The sequence below is a fragment of the Macaca nemestrina genome, chromosome 1 (assembly GCF_043159975.1).
Source record: "Macaca nemestrina isolate mMacNem1 chromosome 1, mMacNem.hap1, whole genome shotgun sequence".
Classification (NCBI taxonomy): domain Eukaryota; kingdom Metazoa; phylum Chordata; class Mammalia; order Primates; family Cercopithecidae; genus Macaca; species Macaca nemestrina.
The window spans coordinates 25,818,896-25,831,827 of NC_092125.1; the positions used below are offsets into that span (position 1 = coordinate 25,818,896).

Here is a 12,932-nt window from a genome sequence, read left to right on the forward strand (position 1 = left end):
CTCATTAATTGTCTCCGTTGTTTTTCTGTTTTCTATTTCATTGATTTCTGCTAATATATTTATTATTTGAGTCTTCTGCAGACTTTGGGTTTCATTTGCTCTTTGTTTTGTAATTTTTTGAGTGGATGCTGAGGTCGTTGATATGAGACCGTTGTCTTTTCTAAAATAGAGGTTTTTTTTGGTACTGTAAGTTTTCTTCTAAATATTGTTTTAGCTGTAATCCATAAATTGAGATATGTTGCGTTTTTATTTTCATTGAATTCAAAATACTTCTTAATTTGTTTTGTAATTTCTTCTTTGACCATCTGTTATTTCTGTGGCCATCTGTTATTTCTTAGTTTTCCAATGTGTCTTTATGTTAATGATTTCTGATTTAATTCCATTTTGGTCAGACAACATACTTTCAATGACTTGTGGTCTTTTATTTAAATACATTAAAGATTTGTTCTGTGGCCCAGAATATCATCTCTATCAGTAAATGTTTCTTCTACACTTAAAAAATGTATGTTTTGCTCTTTTTTAGTTGTTACAAGCATGATGATAAATCTGGTCCATGTGCTGACATCTTGACTAGAAGTGGACATTTATTTTTTTTTAAATTTAGGTATAGCTCACATACTATAAAATTCACCCATTTTAAGTGTTCAATTCGGTGGTTTTTACTGTATTTGTAAAGTTGTGGAGCCATCGCCACTATTTAATTCCACTAATTTTATCATACGAAAAAGAGTACCAATTATCAGTCACCATTTCGCCTCCATTTAGCAGTTAGCAATCACTAATACTTTCTGTCTCTACCAATCTGTGTATTCTGGACATTTCATATAAATAGAATCATACAATATTGGCTGTTAATGTCAGGGTTCTTTCACTTAGTGTAATGTTTTCAAGGTTCATCCATGTTGTAGTGTGTGTCAGTATTTCATTCCTTTTCATGATCGAATAAATATTTCCTTGTACAGATATACCACATTTAATCTGTTCATCAGTTGTTGGATATTTGGGTTGTTTCCATTTTTTGGCAATTATGAATAATGCTGCTGTGAACATTTGTGTACAAATTTTTGTGTATTGTAAGTTTTCAATTATCTTGGCTCTATACCTAGTTGTAGAATTGCTAGGTCATATGGTAAACTGATACCTCACTTTTTGAGGAGGTATCAAAACTGTTTTCCAAAGAGCTATACCATTTTACATTCCTGACAGCAACATATAGGGTTCCAGTTTCTCGACACCCTTGCCAACTCTTGTTATTTTCTGTTTCTTTAAAAAAAATTATAATCATCCTAATGGATGTGAAGTGGTAATTTGTTGTGATTTTGGTTTTTATTTCCCTGATGACTAATGACGTTGAGCATCTTTTTATGTGCACATGAGTCATTTACATACCTTCTTTGGAGAAATGTCTATTTAAATCTTTTATCTATTTTTAATTGGATTGTTTGTCTTTTTGTTGTTGAGTTGTATTTGTATATTCTGAGACTCTTATCAGATATATGATTTGCAAATATTTCCCTTCATTCTATGGGTTGTCTTTTCACCTTCTTCATAGTGTCCTTTAATGTACAAAAGTTTTTAATTTTGGTGAAGTCTAATATCTTTTTGCTGTTTGCTTGGGCTGTTGGTGCCATATTTAAGAAACTTGATTAATCACTGATCATGAAGATTTATACCTGTTTTCTTCTAAGAGTTGTATAGTTTTAGCTCTTCTGTTTAGATCTTTGATGTATTTTCAGTTAATTTTTATATAGTATAAAGTAGGGGTCCAAGTTTTTTTTTTTTTTTTTTTTTTTTTAGTGGCAATTATGTAATTGTCTCAGCACCATTGGGTGAAAAGACTTTTCTTTCATTGAATGGTCTTGGATCTCTTGTTAAAAATCACTTGACCATAAATGGAAGAGTTTATTTCTGAACTCTTAATTCCATTACATTGATCTGTATGTCTTTGTTTTTGCCAGTACCACACAGTCTTGATTACTGTAGTTTTGTAATAGGTTTTTCTAGTTTTATTTTAGGTGATCTGGTTTTATGCCCGTGAATACTAAATAAATTCAAATAAGTAAATTTACACAATGAAACTTAGTGGCTCTGACATTTCATTGTAAAATATCAGAACATTGTGTTTACTAAATGACAGTCAATATTTAATGCTTTATTTTTAATTTTTAAGGGCAGTTTTAGGTTCATAGCAAAATTGAGAGGAAGGTATGGGAATTTCCCATATATCCCCTGCCCACATACTTGCATAGCATTTTCCATTATCAGCATCTTCCACCAGAGTGGTACATTTGCTATACTTTATGAGCCTACATTAATACATCATAATCCACCCAAAGTCCATAGTTTACAATAGGGCTCACTCTTGGTTTCAGACATCTAATGAGTTTGAACAAATGTATAATGATATATATCCACCATTATAGTATCATGTGGAGTTGTTTCACTGCCTTAAAAATCTTCTGTGATTGATGGCCGGGTGCGGTGGCTCACTCATGCCTGTAATCCCAGCACTTTGGGAGGCAGAGGTGGGCGGATCACGAGGTCAGGAGATTGAGACTATCCTGGCTAACACAGTGAAACCCCGTCTCTACTAAAAATACAAAAAAATAGCCGGGTGTGGGGGCGGGTGCCTGTAGTCCCAGCTACTCGGGAGGCTGAGGCAGGAGAATGGCGTGAACCCGGGAGGCGGAGCTTGCAGTGAGCTGAGATCCCGCCACTGCACTCCAGCCTGGGTGACAGAGCGAGATTCCGTCTCAACAAAAAAAAAAAAAAAAAACTTCTGTGCTCTACCTATCTTTCACCCACCTTCCGAACTCCTGATGACCACTGATCTTTTTATAGTCTCCATAGTTTAGCCTTTTCCAGAATGTCATATAATTGGAATCACATAGTATGTAGCCTTTTCAGATTGTTTTTCTTTCACTTATACATTTAAGTTTCCTCTATCTTTTCATAACTTAATAGCTCATTTCTTTTTAGCGCTGAATAATACTTCATTCTGTAGATGTACCACAGTTTATCCATTCACCTGCTGAAGGACATCTTGGGTGCCTCCAAAAACTGGCAGTTATGAGTAAAGTTGCCATAAACGTTTGTGGGCAGATGTTTGTGTAGACATATGTTTACGTTCGTGTGCAGGTGTATGTGTGATCATATGTTTTCAGCTCCTTTGGATAAATAACAAGGAGCATGCTGCATTGTACATTTAGAGAATGTTTAGTTTTTATAAGAAATCACCAGCTGTCCTTCAAAGTAACTGTACAATTTTGCATTCCTACCAGCAATGAATGTAAGTTCCTGATGCTGCACATCCTTGCCAGTATTTGATGTTGTCAGTGTTCTCTATTTTGGCCATTCTAATGGGTATGTAGTGTATTTCCCTGATAACATAGGACGTGGATTATCTTTTCATATGCTTGTTTGCAATCTGTGTATCTTCTTTGCTGCAGTACCTGTTATGGCCTTTGGCTCATAATCAGATTGTTTCTTATTGTCGTGTTTTAAGTGTTCTTTATGTATTTTAGATAACAGCACTTTATTAGATGTGTCTTTTGCAAGTATTTTCCCTGTCTGTGTCTTGTCTTCTCATTTTCTTGACATTGTCTTTTGCAGGGTGGAAGTTTTTAATTTTAGTGAAGTCAGGCTTATCAATGATTTCTTTTATGGATCTTGCCTTGGTGTTGTACTTAATAAGTTATCACCATACCCAAGGTCATCTGAGTTTTTTTCCTGTGTTCTCAGAGGTTTATAGTTTTGTGTTTATGTTTAGATCTGTGATCTATTTTGAATTAATTTTTGTGAAGGGTTTAAGTTATGTGTCTAGATTTTTTTTAAATTTATTTTTTGCATGTGAATATGCAGTTGTACCAGCACCATCTGTTGGAAGGACTAGCTGCATTGTATTGACTTTACTCCTTTGTCAAAGGTCCGTTGATCGTGTTTATGTGGGTCTGTTTCTGGGCTCTGAATTCTGTTTCATTATACCATACTGTCTTATTTGGTGTAGTCTTACAGTAAAAATTTTTTAAAATTATTTATTTATTTATTTTTTGAGACGGAATCTTGGCCTCTTACCAGGCTGGAGTGCAATGACATGATCTGGGCTCACCGCAGCCTCTGCCTCCTGGGTTCAAGTGATTCTCCTGCCACAGCCTCCAGAGTAGCTGGGATTACAGGCACGCACCACCATGCCCAGCTAATTTTTTTGTATCTTTAGTAGAGACGGGATTTCACCATGTTGGCCAGGCTGGTTTCGAACTCCTGACCTCATGATCTGCCTGCCTTGGCCTCCAAAAGTGCGGGGATTACAGGCTCCTTATAATAAGTCTTGAAGTTGGGTAGTGTCAGCTATCTTGGGATTTTCTGCTTATCTTTGTGTTACTGATTTTAGTTTAATTCCGTTGTGGTCTAAGAGTAGACACTGTATGATTTTCATTCTTTTAAATTTGTTAAAGTGTATTTTAAGGCCTCAAATATGGTCTGTCTTGGTAAATGTTCCATGTGAGCTTGAGAAGAACAACTTTGTTCTCCCTTAATATGTGTTGGCTAGCTCGAGTCTTTGAAACTTTAGAATCAGTTTGTCAGTACCCACAAAATAATTTGCTGAGATTTTGATAGGAATGCATCGAATCTGTAGAACAAGTAGGGAAGAATTGACACCTTGAGAATATTGAATCTTTCTATTTATTAATATGGAATAGCTCTTCATTTATTTCTTTGATTTCTTTTACCAGAGTTTTATAATTTTCCTCATAGAAATCTTACACATATTTTATTCAATTTATACCTAAGTGTTTCTTGTTTTGGAGTGCTAATGTAATGGTATTGTGTTTTAAAATTCAAATTCCACTTGTTCATTTCTGGCATACAGGAAAATAATTGACTTTTTAATATTAACCTTTTATCCTTTTACTTTGCTACAATACTTATTAGTCCCAGGAGGGTTTTAAAAAAATTTTTTTTTATTTTTTGAAAGAGTCTCGCTCTGTCACCCAGGCTGGAGTGCAGTGGTGCGATCTCGGCTCAGTGCAAGTTCCGCCTCCCAGGTTCACACCATTCTCCTGCCTCAGCCTCCCTAGTAGCTGGGACTACAGGTACCTACCACCACACCTGGCTAATTTTTTGTAATTTTAGTAGAGACGGGGTTTCACCGTGTTAGCCAGGATGGTCTCAATCTCCTGACTTCATAATCTGCCCGCCTTGGCCTCCCAAAATGCTGCGATTACAGGTGTGACCCACTGCGCCCAGCCTCCAGGAGGGTTTTTAAATTTTTATTTTCCATATAGATGATCTTGTTATCTGCAGACCGTTTTATTTCTTATTTTCCAATCTTTATACTTTTCCTTTGCTTTTCTTTCCTTTTCTTGTCTTATTGCATTAGCTAGGACTTAAAGTATGGTGTTGAAACGAAGTGGTGAGAGAGGACGTCCTTGCCTTGTTTTTGATATTAGCAGGAAATCTTCTTCAGGTTGAGTGTCTTTAATTTGAAAATCTGAAAAATTGAAATGCTCCAAAATTTGAAACTTTTTGAGTGCCAACATGATGCTCAAAGCATTTTGGATTTCAGAAATGCTGTAAGATTTCCACTGAGACCTACTTAGTTGCCCCTCACAGATTTTAATTCGCTTTGTTTTGATTTTCATTGAATTCAAAATCTTTTAAAATTTCTCTTGAGATTTCTTCTTTGACCCATGTGTTATTTTGAACTTCTGTGTATTTTGGGATTTTCCAGTTATTTTTCTGTTACTGATTTTAGCTTAATTCCTTTGTGGTCTAAGAGTAGACGCTGTTTGATTTTTATTCTTTTAAATTTGATGAAGTGTATTTTAAGGGCTCAAGTGTGGTCTGTCTTGGTAAATGTTTCATGTGAGTTTGAGAGGACTGTTTATTCTGCTGTCGTTGAATGAAGTAGTCTATAAATGTCTGTTATATTCAGATAATTGATGGTTTTGAGTTTAACTGTGTCCTTACTGATTTCCTGCCTGCTAGATCTGTCTTTTTCTGATAGAGGGAATTGAAGTCTTCAGGTATCATACTAGATTCATCTGTTTCTCCTTATAGATCTAAGGGTTCTTACGGTTCTTGTCTCACATATTTTGATATTTTGTTGTTAAGCACATACATATTAGGGATGCAGAAACTATGTTGTCTTGGGGAAACTGACCTGTTTATTGTTATTTCTCTGATACTTTTTCTTGCTTTGAAGTCTGGTCTGTCTGAAATTAATGTAACTATTCCTGTTTTCTTTTAATTTGTATTAGTATGATATGTTTCTCAATCCATTTACTTTTAATCCATATGGATCTTTATATTTAAAATGGATTTCTTGTAGACAACATATATTTGGATCTTGTTTTTTGATCCACCCTGACCGTCTCTCTTAATTTTTAGGCTGGGCATGGTGGCTCACCCCTGTAATTCCAGCACTTTGGGAGGTCGAGGCGGGCAATCACCTGAGGTCAGGAGTTCAAGACCAGCCTGGCCAACATGGCAAAGTGCTGTCTCTACTAAAAATACAAAAAATTAGCCAGGCATGGTGGCGCATGCCTGTAATCCCAGCTACTTGGGAGACTGAGGCAGGAGAATTGTTTGAACCCGGGAGGTGGAGGGTTGCAGTGAGCTGAGATAGCACCACCGCACTCCAGCCTGGCGATGAAGCGAGACTCTATCTCAAAAACACAAAAAAAAGTAGCCAGGTGTGGTGGCTCACATCTGTAATCCTAGCACTTTGGAGGCTGAGGCAGGTGGATCACCTGAAGTATGGAGTTCGAAACCTGCCTGGGCAACATGGCGAAACACTGGCTCTACTGAAAATACAAAAATTAGCCAGGCATGGTGGTGGGTGCCTGTAATCCCAGCTACTCGGGAGGCTGAGGCAGGAGAATTGCTTGAACTTGGGAGGTGGAGGTTGCAGTGAGCTGAGGTCGCGCTGCTTCACTGTAGCCTGGGCAAAAGAGCGGAACTCTGTCTCAAAAAAAAAAAAATAATAATAATAATTTTTAATTTAGACTATTGACATTCAAAGTGATTACTGGTATAGCTGGATAAATATTTCCTATATTTGTTACTGTTTTCTGCTTTTTGTCTTTGTTCTTTGTTCCTATTTTTGTTTTCCATTCTTCTGCCTTTTGTGTTTTTTTGTTTCTGGTTTTTTTTTTTTTTTTTCCTTTTGAGATGGAGTCTCACTCTGCCACCCAGGCTGGAGTACAGTGGTTTAGTCTCAGCTCACTGCTACCTCTACTTCCCAGGTTCAAGTGATTCTCCTGCCTCAGCCTCCCGAGTAGCTGGGATTACAGATGCCCGCCACCACACCCTGCTAATTTTTATATTTTAGTAGAGACAAGGTTTCACCATGTTGGCCAGGCTGGTCTCTAATTCCTGACCTCAAGTGATCTGCCCTCCTTGGCCTCCCAAAGTGCTGGGATTACAGATGTGAGCCACCATGCCCGGCCCTTTTGTGGTTTTAATTGAGCATTTCATATAGTTTTTTTCCTCTCCTTCCTTAGTATTTATTAGTTACACTTATTTTTTAAACTTTTTAAGTAGTTGCCCTAAAGTTTTCAATATACATATACAACAAATTTAAGTCCACTTTATTTCAAATAACACTATAATGCTTCACAGGGAGTGTGAGTACAAAATAATTTTAAATCTTCCATCTTATACCTTGTACTATTTCTGTTATTCACTTATGTGTAAGTACTCATAAGCATATTTTTATATATGTGCTAGATATAAGCATAGGTGATCAAATACATTGTTGCTATTATTTTGAACAATAAAATAATTTGTTAGCTCAATTAAGAATAAGTAAAATAAAAGTTTGTGTTTTATCTTCACTTATTCCTCCTTTGGTGCTCCTTCTTTCTTTATGTAGATATATGTCTCTGACCTATGTTTATTTTCCTTTTTTTTAAAGAACTCCTTTCATAATTTCTTGCGAGGTAGGTCTGCTGGCAACAGATTCCCTCAATGTTCGTTTATCTGAGAACAGCTTTATTTTTCCTTTAGTTTTGGAGGATAATTTTGCAGGGAATGTTTTGTTTCTGTTACTGCTTTAAATATTTCACTCTTCTTGCTTACATGATTTCTGAGGAGATGTTGGATATAATTCTTATCTTTGCTCCTCTATAAATAATGTTTTTTCCTCCAGCTTCTTTCAGGATTTTTTCTTATCTTTGGTTTTCTTCAGTTTGAAAAATGCTTGCCTAGGTGTAGTTCTTTTTGTATTTATACTGATTGTTGTTCTCTGAGCTTACTGGATATATGGTTTGGTTTCTGACATTCGTGTGGAGGAAATTATCAGTCATTGTTTCAGATATTCTGTTCTTTTCTCCTTCTCCTCTGGTATTCACTTTATGCATGAGTTATGCCTTTTGTAGTTGTCCCACATTCCTTGGACATTATGTTTTGTTTTGCTTGTTTTCAGTCTTTGTTCTTTTTGCTTTTCAGTTTTATAGGTTTTTATTGATATATCCTTAAGGTCAGAGATTGTTTCCTCAACTGTGTCTAGTCTACTAATAAGCCCATCAGAGGCATTGTTCATTTCTGTTACATTGTTTTTGATTGCCAGCATTTCCTTTTTATTCTTAAGATTTCCATCTCTCTGCTGACATTGCCCATCTCTTCTTATATGCTGTCTACTTGATCCATTGGAACTCTTAGCATACTAATCATAGTTGTTTCAAATTCCTGGTCTTACAGTTCCAGCAGTCCTGCTATATTTGGTTCTGATGCTGACTTTATCTCTTCAAGTTGTATTTTTGCCTTTTAGTATGGCTTGTAATTTTTCTTAATAACTGGACATGAAGTACTGATTAAAAGTAATGATATAAATCGGTCCTTAGGAATTTACTGGTAAAGTGTAGGAGGAGAGGAAGTGTGCTACAGGCCTATGATTAGGTCTCTGTCTCTTAAAGAGCCTATGCGTCTGGACTATGGGCTTCACAAGGGATTATCCGCACCTCCTATTCCCCTACTGAGGTGGAACAGGTTAGTAGCTTAGGCTGGAATTATGTCTTTTCTTTCCCCAATGTGGAAGGCTGGAATTAGGTATTTCTCTTTGCCTAGGTCAGTTAGGCTCTGATAAAACTTCAGTGGGTAGGCTGTGGTTTAATAGCTCTTCTTGAGGGCAGATCTTGTTAAGAACGGCAGAGTACTCTGGGATACTCAAAATGGTTTCTTTTTCCTTCCCTCTGCTGGAAGACTATTTTAATCTGAAATTTATTGTGAAAATCTGGTTGAACTCTGAAGTTAAAATTAAATCACAAAAACACCCTCTGCGTCGTACCCCACTGCCCCATGACTGGGTTCCTTGGAGTTGTTGTTGTTGTTGTTGTTTTTGGAGACAGAATCTTGTACTGTCGCCTAGCCTGGAGTACAGTGGCATGATCTTGGCTCCCTGAAACCTCCAACTCCTGGGTTCAAGCAGTTCTCCTGTCTCAGCCTCCCGAGTAGCTGGGATTATAGGCGCATGCCACCATGCCTGGCTAATTGTTGTATTTTTAGTAGAGATGGGGTTTCGCCATATTGGTCAGGCTGGTCTCAAACCTCTGACCTCAGGTGATCCACCTGCCTTGGCCTCCCAAAGTGCTGGGATTATGACGTGAGCCACTGCGCCTGGCCTTCCCTGGAGTTTTTAACATTCAGAGTTACGCTTTCTGAACCTCCAACAATTCATCAATTATAGTTCAGGTTTTCCTACCCTAGCCCTGTTTCTCACAGAGGTTTCTGCTCATGAGTCTGTGCTCCGGTAAGCCAAGACTCCTTGTGTTTACCTGTTCGTCTCTCCAATCTAGGAGGTAGCATTTTGTCCTGTATCCTTGCCTCTCTGAAGGATCCAAGATCAGTTTTTTATTTTACAGTCTGTTATCTTTTTATTTGTTGTTAGAATGGAGTGGCAACTGCTAAGCTTCTTACATGTGGAACTGGAAACTGGAAGCTTGTTTTTTTAATACATCAACTGTTAAATCAAGCTTGTCTAACATGCAGCCTGTGGGCTGCATGAGGCCCAGGACAGCTTTGAATGTGGCCCACATACATTCGTAAACTTTCTTAAAACATTATGAGATGTTTTTTGCAATTTATTTTTAGCTCATCAGCTACTGTTAGTGTATTTTATATGTGGCTTGAGACAGTTATTCTTCTTCTACTTTGGCCCAGGGAAGCCATAAGATTGGACACCCCTATGTTAAATACTTTTTAACATATAACCTCATTAGTGGTAAAAGTTTTGTACCACCAGGTGAGTGAAAGATGGCATATTTTCTTTTATGTCCAATTTGCTTATATTTCTTTTGTGCTTTCTTTTTAGGTTAATACAATCTGTTGGAATGACACTGGAGAATATATTTTATCTGGCTCAGATGACACCAAATTAGTAATTAGTAATCCTTACAGCAGAAAGGTAAAGTAGTTTAAAAACTCTGTAATTTAATGAGAGAAAAAAATCAAGAAGGCAGAAATGAAGTAATTATAAACAAACATAGAATGGGCATTTATAATAAAATATCCTCCCTGTTTTGCTGAAGTTTATTGTATAATTTAGAGGTTCTTAGGTACATGTGGGTCTCTTAGATTACTTAGGGAAATAGAAGATTTTATTCAGCCTTGGGCTCTAGAAAATTTAAATATATTGTTTATTTAAGTGGATAATAATTGGTACAAGTGACATTATTTCAATAACACGTTTTTGGGGAAAATGTGCCATATATAAAGTATGAGTTAATGAGAAAATTACTTTTATGTGTAACCTTAATATATTATCTTAACAGTCTAAAAAGTTATTTATTTTAACGTTAAGAGTAGTGTGGATAAAGCTGCCAACTTTGGTCATTGTTTCATTTTCTTAAAAATTTGAAATTTAGTCTTTTAGAAAATTTACATTTAAAACTTAAAGACAAAAACAACCAAATGATGGCTGTGTGAATAGTTCTTGAGGTACTGAGAAAATTAAAATGCTTTCAATGAAGGAAAAAATTACCATAAGCTAATAAACCCCCTCACTAGAAGGCAAGAGATATCTAAGAATTAAATAATTTTCTAACTCTCAAATAACTTTAATTACTGTTTCAAATAGCAGTCCATTATATCCATAGAATGTTTCCTTTACAAGGATCATTTCAGAGAAATTTAGATACTGAATGATAAAGCTATAAACAGCCGACTGATTGTAATAAAAGGAAAGTGTGTGATGTTCTTTACACTTGATATAACAGTTAAATGAGAAATTTTCTGTTTTGGAAATATGACTAGTTATTTTAAAATTTGTAAGATCTTAAACATTCAACACATCATTTAAAGTTCTAGTTAAGAATAGGAATATGTATATTTCCTAGCTGCCTCCCAACTCAAATGATAACGTTTTTCTCTCCTGATTGTCTTAAATTTCCGTATCTTTTTTTTTTTTTTTTTTTTTTTTTTGCAGCGTCTCATTCTGTCACCCAGGCTGGAAGGCTGCAGTGCAGTGGTGTGATCTTGGCTCACTGCAACCTCTGCCTGCTGGGTTCAAGTGATTCTCCTGCCTCAGCCTCCCAAGGATCTGTTGCATCACCATGCTCGGCTAATTTTTGTATTTTTAGTAGAGACAGGGTTTCACCATGTTGGCCAGGCTGATCTTGAACTCCTGACCTCAAGTGATCCGCCCGCCTTATCCTCTCAAAGTGTTGGGATTACAGGCATGAGCCACCACGACTGGCCCAAATTTCCTATATCTTTAAGTCTTTTAACATCTGTTCTTTTAATAGTGATTCCAAAAATGTTCTCTAGCTTTTAATTTTTTGCGGTAGTAGCAACCGTGTATTGGTGATTGTATCAGTCATGCTCTAGTCAAATAAACCACACAGTAATTTCAATAGGGAAAGTGTAATAAAAAGAATTACTAACTATATCAGGAGATTGGAGTAATAAAGGCTTGGCTACTAAAAAGTAAAGAGGTCTCTATAAAATAAAGAAATAACAGATAGTATGAACTGCCAGTAACCCTGGGACTGAGATAAACCACCCTAAAGAAGAGACCCCCTTGCTGAGTGCTGAGATTTAGACCTTATTAAAGAGGGTGTCATGGCTCACTGGATGGCAGAGAAGTCTCTGTGATACCATGCTAGTGTAACTTGTTGGGAATTCCCCTCTGGAACTTGCTGGAACACCTCTCTCTAGGGCACTGAGAAATACTTTTTAAGGAGAGGTTTCTCATCAGAGGTAGTATGCTACAAAATGTCTGGGGACATGGGGAAATGAAGCAGGAGAAGCTGTTGGGTGTTGCACTATTCATTCAGCAGGTGGGCCCTGGTGAAACTGACTGCAGGACTCTGGTGCTATGGTGCTGGGGAAACTGCCCACACTGGAAGACCGTGGCACTGGAAAAACTGTGCGTGGTTGCAGGAGCTCACTTTAGAGATAGGAAGCAAACTCCTTTTTCCTGCATTATCCTTTCAGTGCTTTTTACTGACAAAGCTTAACATTATGCCAACTGGCAAAGCAAAAATATTTAAAGGACTCAGTTCCATTGCATAATCTATAAAAGTGAAGGATAAATTTGGAGCTGAGAGGAGATAATTTGATAAGTGGCACAGTAGTCTTACTTCTATCTACTTCTTGGTATTATTGCAATGTAAAATTTACTTCATTAATATTTAGGTCTTTGAATGAAGAAGAGTTCCATGAAAATTTTAAAATTACATTATGATTACTATAATGGCATATATAGATTTATATGTTGGTTTTTTTTTTTTTTTTTTTTTTTTGCCATTCTGACCAAGTTATTTAAACTTTCCTTAGCCTTTTTCTTCATAAATTAAGAGAGTCATAATGTCTGAAGTCCTTTCTAATATTAATATTTTATATTTGTTTCTAAAAACGTTTTAAAACATTTTTTGTCTATTAATTTAGGTTATATAGTGATGTATGAATGGGCCTGGCTGGCTGTTTGAAGC

The 12,932-nt window shown here is 36.5% G+C and overlaps 1 protein-coding gene across 13 annotated transcripts in view; it reads left to right on the forward strand.

The window, feature by feature from the left end:
- The window catches only part of LOC105492996 (DDB1 and CUL4 associated factor 6), a 142,210-nt gene that overhangs the window by 19,844 nt on the left and 109,434 nt on the right, over window positions 1–12,932 (forward strand). For 12 of the 13 annotated variants that reach the window (XM_024796360.2, XM_024796362.2, XM_011760413.2 and 9 more), the window contains exon 3: window positions 10,313–10,405. Coding sequence is in view for 6 of the 13 variants with exons in the window: in XM_011760404.2 (XP_011758706.1) it covers window positions 10,313–10,405 (93 nt within the window). In the remaining 7 variants the exon portion in view is untranslated. Of the gene's footprint in view, window positions 1–3,344; window positions 3,364–10,312; window positions 10,406–12,932 lie in introns of those variants that run through there. The other variant, XM_071075121.1, reaches the window with a different exon arrangement.